The sequence below is a fragment of the Schistocerca americana genome, chromosome 2 (genome assembly GCF_021461395.2).
Source record: "Schistocerca americana isolate TAMUIC-IGC-003095 chromosome 2, iqSchAmer2.1, whole genome shotgun sequence".
Classification (NCBI taxonomy): Eukaryota; Metazoa; Arthropoda; class Insecta; order Orthoptera; family Acrididae; genus Schistocerca; species Schistocerca americana.
Window position 1 is genome coordinate 917300287 of NC_060120.1, and position 15022 is coordinate 917315308.

Sequence of the window (15022 nt, forward strand, 5' to 3'; positions counted from 1 at the left end):
GCCACAATAAGTTGATGATTTTTACTGGTGTGGCTTGTAGCAGAAAAAAATTGGCACTAGTTGTAAGATATTCATTTGCCTCCCAGTGCTGCTAGTATTTCTGTGTTTGTCATGTCTGGCTTTGTCTCATTACAGTACATGGGTAATAGAGCCAGCACTGTGGTAAGGAGATGAAGCTGCTTTGCCCTCACTGCTCCTCTCCTCTTGCCAATCATGATGTGTGGGCAAGGTGTGACTCATACCATTCCTGATAGCCAACTTGCGAATTGTCAACTTACTGTGGTCAGTGTGCACAAGATGATCACAGGATCCTCCAGCTGACAGTCCAGTAGCTGAAACATTTTTTTCTTTAATGTAGATCCATCACACTGTATCTGTTTTTGCCAGGGATTATGGAAAGTCTATGAAATTCAAGTTTGTTGCTGATAAGACCAAGTGTAATAGTGTATGAGATCTGTAACATCAGTCGAGAACTGGACAAGAGTACATCGAGAAGTTAAAGATGTAATGAATGGTTAAATAAACTATACACTGATCTTCTCAAAAGCTGAGAAGTGATTTCTTGTTTTCATTTTTAACCACCCTGGACCCTCACCTCAATATCCTATCATCTGGGATTGTGTGTGACTCCAGTGATTACATAATCTGTTACAAAGTGCTGTTGTGACCTGTTGAACTTGACTACTGATAGGCTGCACTACTAAAGCTCTATTGGCACAGTGCTAGAATAAAACAGACTTAAATCAATTTTACTATGTAGATATATTCTTAAAGTGCAGTTGAACTAGACTGCTGCAGTCTATTCAGCTGCACTTTATGAATACATCTACAATGAGAAATTAATCTGACATTCCATGTGACTGTGTATTATGCGTGTATTACCTACATCTGGATTGATTGTTGCCTGGCGAAGCACTATTAGCACTTTAGTACACCTGGCTTGAAAGTGAACTTAGCCACCAGAATGATAAAATACAATCTGATGGAATTACAACTTTTGTATAATCCACACTCTAGAAAAACACTCCAACCTACAGTTTCTTCCCACAAGTAGAACAATGGATACTGTGGCCAAAGGAGTCTCTGTGCATTGAAATGTTGGCCTTGGAGCAAAACTACCAATTCCACCCCTTGTGTGTCATACACCACCGAAAGCCATCTCATTGTCACTCACCCACTTGTGGTAGGGGCACACCTTTCATCATGGAACCACTGACAAATGTGATCTGAAGTTTTCCCGCCATACCAAATTACGCCAGGCCACTAAATCAGCCGTTGCTGACCATTGTATAAAGACTGGCCATACTATGGACTATGAAAAAACAAAAATACTCTGTCAATCCTCCTACTTCTGGGACTGCGTTACTAAAGAGGCCATTGAAATCCGACTACAGGACGATCTAATTAATAAAGACAGCGGCCTTCAACTTAGTCAGACGTGGAACCCTGCACTCAGCCTGGAGAGAAAGATGCGGTCCCACCAGAGATCGAGGACCGCCCCCCCCCCCCCACCCCCCTCTGTCAGCGGCAGCAGGGAGACTGCAGACCCCAGTTCAAACCCAGGCGCCGCTTCCCCCACCACCTCCAGTAGCCGCCGCGCCGGCCGCACCAAAGACACCAGGAGAGGAACAGTGGAGGGGGTAACGGCTAGTATATATAGGGCACTGAGAGGAACAGCACAGCATTCGTCAGGAACCGCCTGAAGATGGCAGCATTTATGTCTCCCGAAATATTGTGGAGAAATTACAATGCTACCCTGTTGGATACCCAGAACTGTTCACATTGACAAATGTTCAAATAGTGTAGTCACATCTATCTCACCAGCCCTGTCACACAAATTTTTGGAATCTGCTCTGTGCAGTGCTTACAGAAAATACCCAATGACCAGACTAAGATTTGGCTGCAGCCCTACCTACTGTCGGCATTGCTTCAGTATACTTCCAGAGCTTCATAACCATGCCTCATGGTGGCCATTCAGGTGGTGGTGTGTCTGCATAAAAGAGAAGCCACAACTACCTACTATCAGTTTCTGGAGTGAAACACTTCCATTTTCTAGTAAGCAAGATTACGTTGGATGGCCGAAGGAAGAAGGTATCGAAACTAGATTTTCACAGGTGAAGAAAGGTTTCTTCAGTAAAACAGTGTTTCTGGTATCTAATATAGATCTGTAAATGATGTAGAAGTCAGAGAAAGTGTATGTCTGGAGCTCAGCACTGTAGGGATGTGAAACATGGACTACAAAATATCCGAAGAAGAAGAATTGAGACATTTGAAATATGAGCCAATGAAAGGATGTTAATAACTAAGTGGACAGATAAAAATCAAAATTAACTGCTAGAATGAATAGGTGAGGAAGATATGGAAGACAGTTGTCAGAAGAAGGGACAGCTGCAGCATCCAGGAACACTTGACTTGTTGCTGGAAGAAGTGGCAGATGGAAAAAAAAATAGCAGGGATGGCCAAAGGGGCTGAGTATGAAAAACAGCTTGTAAGTGAAATTTAGTGCAAAAGTTGCATGAAGTTGAAAATAATAGCCCCAAAGGAAAATTTGGATACCGTTAATCCATTCAGCATGCACCAGTTCTTGACCTACCTGAATGATTTATTGGAGACACTGAAGGATATTAATAAACACTTTTTTTTATTATCCTTTCTTTTCTTTTTCAACTGTTCCATTATATGATCAGCTGAAATCTACATTGGTTATTAAAGTGAGACTGTGTGTGTGTGTGTGTGTGTGTGTGTGTGTGTGTGTGTGTGTGTGAGAGAGAGAGAGAGAGAGAGAGAGAGAGAGAGAGAGAGAGAGTGAGAGTGTGTTTACCTGTAGTTAGAATTGTAAACACGCTTGAGACAAAGTGTCTTACTTCAATAACCACTGCAGACACTGTTGTCTATTTTGCAATTTGAAGATGGCCATTTAACTGGTCAAAACTAATAATTGTATCCTTCCTTGAGATCTTGGTAAATAAAAATTTTTCCAAAAGAACACTGCAAAACTTTGTTTAAGATAACCTCCTGCAAACTTTTAATGTCAGGCAGTTACATTGATGGAAAAAAATCTCACACCAAAAAATAATTAACATGGAGTAATAAAATTCCAGGAAGATGTTTGTGTAGGTAACATATTGAAGTGACTAATGTTTCAAAATCGCAGTTTAGTTTAAGTGTGAGATAAGCCAATGCAAATTTTAAATGCTGATACATTAATAACCAGTGTAACAGCCAGAATGTTCAATGCAAATGTGCATACATTGTGTTGTACAGGTGCCCGACGTGAGATTGTGGGATAGATTTCCATGCCTGTTGCACTTGGTCGGTCAATGCAGGGATAGTTAATGCCAGTTGTGGATGATGCTGAAATCACCATCCAATGATGTCCCATTTGTGCTGGATTGGTTACAGATCTCATAATCAAGCAGACCAAGGCAATATGTCAACACTCTACAGCATGTTGAGTTACAATGGCGGTATGTGGGCGAGTGTTAACCTGTTGGAAAACACCCCATGGAATGCTTTTCATGAATGGCAGCACAACAGGTCAAATCCCCAGAATGATGCATAAATTTGTAGTCAGGGTGCGTGAATTAACCACGAGAATGCTCCTGCTGTCATACAAAATTACACCCCAGATCATAATTCCAGGTGTAGGTCCAGTGTATGTAGAACACAGGCAATGTGGTTGCAGGCCCTCAACTGGCCTCTTTGTAACCAATACACGGCCATCACTGGGACCGAGGCAGAACCAGCTTTCATCAGAAAACACAACAGACCTCCAACCTCCCCTCCAATGAGCTCTCGCTTGACACCACTGAAGTTGAACATGGCAGTGGTTTGAGATCGGTGGAAAGCACACTACAGAGCATCTGACTTGGAGCTGTTGGTGAAGTAACATATTTATAATAGTTTCTTGTGTCACTGTGGTGCCAGTTGTTGCTCAGATTGCTGCTGCAGACACTGTACAATGTGTCAGTACCATACACTAATCATGATGATCTTCCTTCTCAGTAGTGCCACCTGGCCATCCGGAGCCCTATCTTCTTGTGACCATATTTTTGTGACCAACGCCACCATCAACCATGTACAGTGGCTAAATTCATGTCAGGTCTTCCTGCAATATCACAGAAGGAACAACCAGCATCTTGTAACCTGATTGCACAATCTCAGTCAAACTCAGTAAAGTGTTAATAATTGTGTTTTTGTCACTTAAACATATTCATGATTAACATCAACTCACCACATCAAATCTCAAAGGTAACTAACACTCATGACAGTTTCAGCGTGTATATCAGGCAAACCTGATTTGCATCCTCAAAGAGGCATTTCTGATACAACTCTTACGCGACTAGTGCGAAGTTTGAATAGACATCTTTCACTTGTAGAAACATGCTTACCAATTTTCGTTTGTCCCACAGTTCCTTCTTCGTGTTGTGTTTTGTTTTCCCGTCAGTGTATGTTAAAGTAGTGGTTGTAAGTACCTGTCTAAGTAGATTTTGTTGTTACAGTAGAGTCAAATAAATAAATAAATAAAAAAAGGTTGCAACACTCTACTTTCTTTTTTTTACTGACGTGATAAATAATGAAAACATCATTGCAAAAGATAGTTAGGGGAGAGTACAGCTCAGTGACAAAGCAGACAACAATGCAATCAACACCGACGATTAGCTCGCTGCCCTGTTGCATGAACATCTGTTGTCAGTATGGCACTAAATACCCCGACTGCTGCTGGCTGCTACTGATCAAAACTGGGGAGTTCATAAGCTGCTGTAGTTCCCAGTACCTGTACTGTACAGCGTTGTGTGTCATTTTGTTTGTTGACTGTGCGTTCCATTGTACACCTTACAAAGATGAGTGCTGTAACAAAAAAGAGGAAATTTGTGCCTTTGCATCTAAAATTAGAAGCACTAAGACAACTTGACAAAGGAGAAACAATAAAAAAACTTGCTCTCGAATATGGTGTCGGTGAAGTTACTGTTGGTGACTGGCGAAGAAACCAACTTAAATTGGAACAGTTTTCTTCAAAGAAATGCTCACAGGAATCTCTCAGTCGAAGAAGTGTAAAGAAGCCAGACTTCGAAAAAACAAGTGAGGCATTGTTCATGTGGTTTACCCAACAGAGACAGAAGGGTGCTCCGATTTCTGGCCCAATCTTGCAAGCAAAAGCTTTATTTTTCAGAAACCAGCTACAGGAAGGAGATGATGATTTCACTGCTAGTGTGGGCTGGCTCGACAAGTGGAAGATGAGGTATGGAGTGTGTCAACTAGACGTATGTGGAGAAAAACACTCTGGTGATGCTCAGGCCGTTTCAAAATTTATCGTCGAGTTTAAGAAAAAATCATAACTGATGAAAATTTGTCTAATGAAAAAATATATAACTGTGACGAAACTGGGTTAAATTTTAAAATGTTACCAGCGAGACCACTTGCTTCATGTGAAGTAAAAAGTGCTCCTGGGCACAAAAAAAGCAAAGAGCGGCTCACAGTTATGGCACCTTCAAATGCAACTGGAAACCACAAACTAAAACTAGTTGTGATTGGGAAGTCTGCCCAGCCAAGAGGATTCAGGAATGTATCCATCTCAGCTCTTATGGTTGTCTATACACATCAGAATAATGCCTGGATAAATCAGGAAATCTTCAAGAACTCATTTGTACCTGACTGCAAGAATTTTTTAAAAGAAAGGGGACTGCCATGTAAAGCAATTTTGCTCATGGATAATGCATCCTCACATCCAAGTGCAGGAGAACTGCAGTGCGACAGTATCCGCACCTTGTTTTTCCCACCAAACATTACCTATCTCATTCAGCCCATGGATCAGGGCGTTCTGGAATGTCTAAAAAAAAAGTATCGACGGCGATTGCTACTGTCAATCCTGCATTCCAAAGGCAATGAAAGCATTGTAGGAGCTTTGAAGAAAGTGACTTTGAACGACGTCGTGTACTAGATTAGCGAATCTTGGAGCGAAATAAAATCGGACACAATTTCTAAGTCATGGAGGAAAATTCTACAGGAAAGTATGCCAGACACAGAGACTGAAGATTGAGCAGATGAGGCCGATCAACTATTGTGTAATTTAATCAGAAGATTGCCAGGGTGTGAAGAGGCAGAAGAGGTGGAAGTAGGCGAGTGGTTAAATTCTGACGAACAGTTGGAAGTGACAGACTCTTCTATAATTGACATGGTTAACATTCCATCGCAGTGTGAGAGTGACGAGGCAGAGGTTGCACTGATGATGAGTCACACCGATGATGAGTCACACCGATGGTTACACTGCTCTCGAGGCCGCCATATGCTATGTGGAACAACAGCCTGAGGCAACACCAGCTGACCTACCGCTCCTGAGACGGTGGCATGACTTTGCCACGAGGAAACATTGCAACTTCGCCAGACAAAAGACCTTCACTATTACTTGTCTAAATAAATAATTATTGTTATTCTGCCAATGCAAATGCATGTGTAAATACTTTTATTTTGATAAAGTTCATATTTTGACCTTTACTACTTACAATATCATAATATTTATTTTTCCCATTTAAATTTCGATAGTCCGAGTTTTCGATGGTTCGAGGTGGTTCCGGTCCCATTCACCTCCAACTATTGAGACTCTACTGTACCATCCTTCAAAGAAGTTGGTATTAGTTTATGCTTCTGTCTGTCAATGTATACAGTATCTCATTCCACACTACTGAAAGCTCTTCTCAATGTTGGGACTTGCAGAATACAGTGTGTGAATGAATAAATGAATGAGTTTGTAGAAACAGTCAGGACCAATGGAGAAAGCAAAAAGAACACTTAATGAAAAAAGAAACTGAATGGAAATAAAATGAAAACCAGAGGCTATAGAACACAATGACAGTGGGAGACTGAATCAGACGAACCACAAAGTCAGATGGTGCTGGCTGTGCACAGTAGACAACATGAGGAAAGTTCATTTTGTACAAATACATATTCTCATGTATAGCATAAACCATATCTACTTCTAAGTTAAGTGAATGTCCGTTATCGAGGAACCAGTAATTTTACTGAAATTTTATTTACCATTCTTTCCATTCATGAATCCTTTGGTGGAAAAGACTATGACATTCTTATCTGCATCATTTTATTTATTTTTATCATATGACATACATCATTATAGTCCACCTTTGTAGCTGAGGTGTTGGTGTGCCTAGCTGTTGTGCGGAAGATCCGACTACTAGGTCAAGAAAGCCGACAATGGCTGATAGATAGGTGTACTGACCGCATGGCCATCCAAATGATGCCACTGCCAGAGTATGATACGGTGGTTGGTTGGTTATGTTGGCCCCTCTGGGCTGGAATGTGGTGCTTTGCTTGCTATTTTTACATAATATACATGTATATTCATATAAAAATAAATTCAACATAGTTCATGTTTATGTGTGCGTATTATGTAGCAAACTTGGTCACAAATTAACATCGAATCATTGGATATAATTGATCGCCTCATCTTCTCCTGCAAGGAAATCAATGAAGGGTCCATTTCAGAATTGTAAAAAATCAGACGGATACTTTCCATCTCTTATATTTTTCTCCCCCCTCCCCCCCCCCCCTCCCCCCTGCCCTAGAATTATTATTAATTACTGTTGTTATTATTATTATTATTTCTTTCCTTTCTCAGATGTTATGTCTGGTTAAAAATGGAAAGTGACGCGGACCTTGATCACGCATGACTTCCTTTTAACTGTACGGTATATGTTACATTGCATTTAGGAACTTTCAGGAAATTGAACACGTATCAATAATTACAGATTTCTGTAGTTTTATATATATGTTTGGATGTAGCTGTATTGCGTTGATGTACTGGTGGATATTGTGTGGTATGATTCCTGTAGTTGATAGTATAATTGGTATAATGTCAACTTTATCCTGATGCCACATGTCCTTGACTTCCTCAGCCAGTTGGATGTATTTTTCAATTTTTTCTCCTGTTTTCTTCTGTATATTTGTTGTATTGGGTATGGATATTTCGATTAGTTGTGTTAATTTCTTCTTTTTATTGGTGAGTATGATGTCAGGTTTGTTATGTGGTGTTGTTTTATCTGTCATAATGGATCTGTTCCAGTATAATTTGTATTCATCATTCTTGTATGTGGGAACATGTTGTTTTATTAGTTTATGTTGTATGGCAAGTTGTTGATGTATTATTTTTGCTACATTGTCATGTCTTCTGGGGTATTCTGTATTTGCTAGTATTGTACATCCACTTGTGATGTGATCTACTGTTTCTATTTGTTGTTTGCAAAGTCTGCATTTATCTGTTGTGATATTGGGATCTTTAATAATATGCTTGCTGTAATATCTGGTGTTTATTGTTTGATCCTGTATTATTATTATTATTATTATTATTATTATTTACTTTTTAATTTTTCTCCAAATATTTTAAGTATTGTCATTTATATGGAATGTGCATAGTACATAAAAATATCTGATATTAACCCAGGATCTAGCCAACTTAACTTTAGTACCTATTACAGTCTGTTTATTATTTAGAATCCATAAGTGCAATTAGTTTACCTAAAAACTGTGCTACTTACAAAATACCAGTAATCTGAAACTTCATTATCATTGTTCATATGTAAATATATATATCCAATTACCACCTTCCTGATAGAGTAGATGCAAAAGGTATGTAAGTAACAGCAGCAATTGTACAGCTAATTATGAAAACATGTTTGTGAGATTTTCCCTCATTTAGTGTCAGTGTAATTAGCTTCTTTAGTTAAAACTGTTACTGGAATAGAATTCCACAACCAAGCAAACTAGTCAGCTTAATTCAATAGAGATTATTATTTTATCTAAAAGTCCTCATTCAGAAGAATATTCCTCTACTGTTCATTTGCTCAGAAACATAAACCTTTAATTTTAATTTGGGAAAACTTAGCAAACATCAATAGCTGAATTTTCAAATTATTGCAGATTTATAGAAAAGTCAAGGTGGAAACCATTTTCGTCAGTCTCCAGAAGGTTGTGATATCAGCAAGAGCTGTGCCCAAAATTACTGGACAATGTACCACAGACAATTTAGTACAGTTTACAAGTCAGAAAATGTACCACAATTTATTCAAATTTAGAGTCTGAGAGTTCGCTCCATGGGTCCAGTGACCATTTTTTGGCGACTGATTGTGAACTAGTAATTTTTGTCATCAGTGGCGTTAATCTTCAGTAATGATCATCATCTACTGTGACAATTGGGTCAGACTGTGAATTGAGTTATTTCCAAAGTATTTTTACTGTGCACATCGTTTTTATATTGATTTGACTGTTAGATTTCAAGGACAGTGAAGAAATGGTTTCAGTGACTGCATTAATAATATACATTTGCCACATGAGTACTATTGTGAATAATCATGTCAGTGTTAGGTTAGTGTGCTCGAACAATCACATCACAGATCATCAACCGAGAGTAGTATGTGGCTAGTCAATTATCTGTGCATAATTTAAGTAAATGAGACTCAGTCAGGCCATAAACATTAGTTTCTTTAGTAATCAAAGTGTAGTTAAAATGTTTGAACTGTAACCTTTGTTTGGAACATATCATTTAATATAGCCTATTTTCAAACACCAACTTTTGAGCTAGATTTGACGGAGGCAAATTTGTACAGACAAATATGGTTACACTGCAGGCTTGATTTGTACGTTTTTTCACCCTGTGTCAGGTAATTTGCTTTTTGGAGATGGTATCTCCCCCCATTTATGGAAGACATCGGCACTTCTGGTGTGGCCATTGGATATTCAGTTTGGTGTTGTCTGCACTTTACATGATTGGTTGAAACCAGGGGGCTTTTGTGTGACTGCAAAACTCTGACACTGTGGTGGGCAGTGCTCATGTTATTGTTGTTTACAGACATTGTGAATGTCGGAATTTGAGCTTGTCTTTTCTTAGTAATGACTAATGACTAACGTTGGCCACCTTGATTTTAGTTATTTGCAATCCAGGGCAGTTATGCGTTATGCATGTGTAGGTGTCACTTATTATTAATCTTGTGGTACTCTCTAAGAAGAACATTGTTACACCTTATCTCCAGTGGTGGAATACAGCTCTAGGAGAGCAGCCATGCAGTAGGGGTGGATTTTGTTGTCTTTCTGATAGTGTCATTTAGCTCCACGTCATTCTTTTTCAAGTGTGATCTAATGATCCGTATATAGGCACAGTGTTTCAATACCAAATATACAAGCCCAATTGCTGATGTATGAAGTGTATTTTTTGTGAAGCCCGAAGAGGTGACGCACCAAAGAGAACTTTACTGAGGACCAAAAGTCATGGCAAGGTACTGGGTGTGATGTTAATAGGGATTGGTTCCTTTACGAGCCCTCAAAACTGCAGTAACGGACTGACGTATGGACTTTATAAGGTGATGGAATTGTTCTGAACTGTTTATCAAGCCACCTGCATGCATTCACTCAGCATTTCTGTCAGGTTACTCTAATTCCAGAAAAGGATGTAGATGACCTGCAAGAATGTTCACATAATGTGCATCTGTCAGTGATTCTTACTACAAGACAGTGGGCCTAATTGTGACTATGCGAACACAGCCTGGGCCAGAACTGAGCCTGGACACAGCGTTGTTGAGAAGCAGGGTCCATAACTTCATGATTTATATGCCACACTTTCATAAATGTATTATTTCAATGTCATTGAGACTAAGATTGGTATCTCAATACAGTTGAGACTAAGGTTGGACCAAGCCACATGCTGCCACCATGAGATTACCAAAATATTTTATCAGTCGAACCACAAAATTGTGTTTGGCAAAACTAAAATTTTATGGTATGAATGACATCCCTTTTGTTTGGATGGAGTCTTACCTTAGTAACAGAAAGCAAAGAATCACATTAACAAAGTCCACCCCAGAAATAAAGTCAAATTTGAAATGGTGCGAAAATAAAATATGAAATCCCACAAAGTTTGTCAGTGAGGCCATTCCTGATGCATTCATCATGTTCAGTAGGTTCTTTCATGAGGGAAAGTGAAATGAGATGAGATCTGCTTTAACAAAATGAAGCAGGGAAACATGAATGAGTTAATGAATCAACATAAAGCTACTTCATGTGGGCTGAGAGAGAGATATGCACACATAAAAAAATAAATTTCAAGCCAATTAGGAATGCACACTGGGTATTTTTGATACAGTTCCTTTCTGTTCATATAGTCCCTTCCTTCCTTCCTTCCTTCCTTCCTTCCTTCCTTCCACTTGGGTGGCTTATTAGTAATCCAGCCATGAATGCTGCAGCTGTTGCGAAATACATTCAGATGAAATAGTGCCTCTTCTGTAAGAAAACATTCCACCAAGGAACATCCTCACTATTATAATACATTTTGGCAGGAATATTGCGTACTCAGCTATAAGTACCATCATAATACTATCACTGTCTCTCAAGCAACAGGGGCAGTATGGATGATCAGTGGTTTATATCATGTGAGGCTAATATCAGGTAGTGACAGCCAGTCAAGTTAGAGGACTGACTTACTTACAGCACCACATGCAAATCCAAAATTCAAGAAACTGCTGTATATGAGGGAATCAAATATAAATTGGAATTTTAGTTTTGTAAAACTTCTCATAAGTAGAGAGCAGTGCGATCTCTGCTCATTGTTGCTTTCATTCCCAGTGATTGTTCTCCACAGCTAGAGCATTGTCATACCGTTTCTTTACTCATAAACATAGTGTCAGAGCAAGAGGTACCAATCTCTCTCTCTCTCTCTCTCTCTCTCTCTCTCTCTCTCTGTCTCTTTTCAGATGCACATCACCATTTGACTGTGTATTACTGTAATTTTTCTTCTGTATAAGCTAGATTTTGGCTTTTACGTCATTATTGTGTACATTTTGCCTGATAGCAATGTAAAATCCGAAATCTAGATTTACAGAAGAAAAATGCAGTAATATACAGACAAATGCCAGTGCATTCTTTCAAAAAATGCTTTATGACTGGGGTCAGCACCATCAAAAACTTTTTATGCATCATCTGTTACATGATGCATTAAAATCAATTTTATCACAACAAAGGTCATTAAACTGTCCAAAATTTTGGAGATTTGTAGCAAAGTTGAGGGACAACTCTCTGAAAAAGACTGAAGGACAGTTGGTACAAACACTTTTTATGAGATCCAGAAACTATTGAGAAAGCAGCTTACTGATGTTGCCCAAGGACTAGCGTGACTCAGGAGAATATTCACACTGTTAGCTAGCTTATTGAAGATGATCACCAAATAACAGTTGCTGAAATAGCTATTGAGGTTGGCGTAAGCTACAGTAGTGCTCAGGTGATCATTACTGATAGCCTTAGATTTCAAAAAATGGCCGCAGGGTGGGTGCCTTGTCTTTTCACTGCAGAGCACAAACTGTGTCATCTTTAGGTGTGCAAACAGCTACTGACACACTACCAAACTGAAAGGGAACATTTTTTGTACCATATAGTGACTTGCGGTGAAACGTGGGTGCACCATTCATCTACATCTACATTTACATGGTGACTCTGCAATTCACACTTAAGTGCATGGCAGAGGTTTCATCGAACCATTTTCATACTACTTCTCTATCATTCCACACTTGAATGGCGCATGGGAAAAAGGAACACCAAAATCTTTCCGTTCGATCTCTGATTTCTCTTATTTTATTACGATGATCATTTTTCCATGTGTAGGTGGGTGTCAACAAAATATTTTCACATTCAGAAGAGAAAGTTGGTGATTGAAATTTCGTAAATAGATCTTGCCGCAAAGAAGACCGCCTTTGTTTCAGTGACTGTCACCCCAACTCGCGTATCATATCAGTGACACTCTCACCCCTATTGTGCAATAACACAAAATGAGCTGCCGTGCTTTGCACTTTTTCGATGTCCTCCATCGATCCTACCTGGTAAGGCTCCCACACCGTGCAGCAGTATTCCAGCAGAGGATGGACAAGTGTAATACAGGCTGTCTCTTTAGTGGGTTTGTCACATCTTCTAAGTGTTCTGCCAACAAAGCACAGTCTTTGTTTCACCTTCTCCACAATATTATGTATGTGGTCTTTCCAATTTAAGTTGCTTGTAATTGTAATTCCTAGGTATTTAATCAAATTGACAGCCCTTAGATTTGTGCAATATATTGTATACCCAAAATTTATCAGATCTCTTTTAGTATGCATGTGGATGATCTTGCACTTTTCTGTGTTTAGTGCCAATTGCCAGTTTTCGCACCATACAGAAATTCTCTCTAGATCATTGTGTAATTGGAATTGATTGTCTTATGATTTTACTACATGGTAAATTACAGTGTCATCTACAAACAATCTAAGGGGGTTGCTCAGATTATTACCTAGATCATTTATGTAAATCAGGAACAGCAGAGGGCCTATGAAACTACCTTGCAGAACGCCAGATATCACTTCTGTTGTACTCGATGATTTACCGTCTATCACTACGAACTGTGACCTCTCTGAGATGAAATCACAAATCCAGTCACACAACTGAGACAATACTCCATATGCGCGCAATTTGGTTAATAGTCACTTGTGAGGTACGGTATCAGAAGCCTTCTGGAAATCTAGGAATATGGAATTGATCTGAGATCCCTTGTTGACAGCACTCATTACTTACACCCTGAAATAAAAAAATAGCAGCATGGTGTGACACAAAAACGACAAATCTACACCTGCCAAAGCCAAAAGCTGTCTCTTTGCTGGGAAAGTTCTCTCAACATTCTTCTTGGGTTTTAAAGGTTTTCTTTGGATCATTTTTTTCCATGAACACCATACTGTGAACACTGTGTACTGTTGTCAACTTTTTGACCATACAAAACATGCATATCTTTTGAAAAGACATCTATTTCCAATCCGAGATGTGATGGTGCACATAACAAAAAGTTCAGTAGCTGTTGTGGACCACACTATAACATCCCCCCAAGGATCTGGAATATCACCCTGTGATTTTCATTTACTTGGACCACTAAAAGAAGCAGTCAGAGGACACAGATTTGATGATGATGATGGCGCTGTCGATGTGTTCATGTGCAACTGGCTGCTCTAACAGCCTTGTTCATTTTACAAAAGCAGGACCAAGAAACTCTCTATCCTCTGGGAAAAATGTGTTTCCTGTTAAGGAGACAATGTGAAAAAAAAAAGTTCATGTGTATAAATTTTTGTTAAGATTACGTAAACTTATTGAAAACATTCCAGTTTATGTTTGAGTCACTCTTGTAATTCCTTTTTTGAACTGTGTGGTTACTTTTCACATACTGTGTGTTATATCTATTTGTTACTGCATTTATCTTCATTCCAGTGCTTCTATCTGTGTTCTTCAATTGAATTTAACCTAACAGTGTTCTTATATGTAACTTATCTGTGTTTATGTGCCCTTTCTGCCCTGAATATCATAAGACGGATTCACCTGGAATGACCTGACTACTTGTCAACAGATTCTCCAAATTTCCTCTGGTCTCTCCGTCTCCCTATCTTCCCCACCTCCTCACTGTTCCTAAAAGTGAAGCATTGTTTTCTTAATCAAATGATACAGTTTTCATTTATTAGATGTTCATGTGGTTGTGAGAAAAAATTTACTCGTACTGAATAGATGAGAAAAAAGATTGTATTCAGCACTGTAAATAAGAAAAAAGGTCTTATTTCTGCAAAGATGTGCAGACAGTTGTTCAAAGTTCCATTGCACATGCATTAGGTGAAACATGTCACGCAAATAATAAAGTATGAAGCACTTTCTTGTCAATGGAAATAAGTTATTTGCCTTCTTTTTCTTATTTCATTGGTCAAATAATGACTGGTGGCATGTGATTTAAAATTGTATTTGTGCAGTATAACATGAAAAAAATCCGAGTCACTCAAGCTGATTTTGTTTTATTTTCAGACTCCCATGAAGAAAACACAGAAACTTATAGCCAACGAGGGAATTACCTTCCCTAATGCGGTAAGACTTCTAAGAACAGCTAGGTAAAAAAGAAGTTATAAAATTTGATATATATACACACAAAATTCAAGCTTTTGCAACCAACGGTTGCTTCATCAGGAAAGAGGGA

At 38.9% G+C, this 15022-nt stretch overlaps 1 protein-coding gene across 1 annotated transcript in view; it reads left to right on the forward strand.

Annotated features, from left to right (window-relative positions):
- LOC124595945 (N-acetylglucosamine-6-sulfatase-like) overlaps positions 1–15022 on the forward strand; it is a 74558-nt gene that overhangs the window by 20891 nt on the left and 38645 nt on the right. Inside the window, exon 2 of the mRNA XM_047134867.1 lies at positions 14854–14913. Within this exon, the coding sequence (XP_046990823.1) occupies positions 14854–14913 (60 nt within the window). The remainder of the gene's footprint in view (positions 1–14853; positions 14914–15022) is intronic.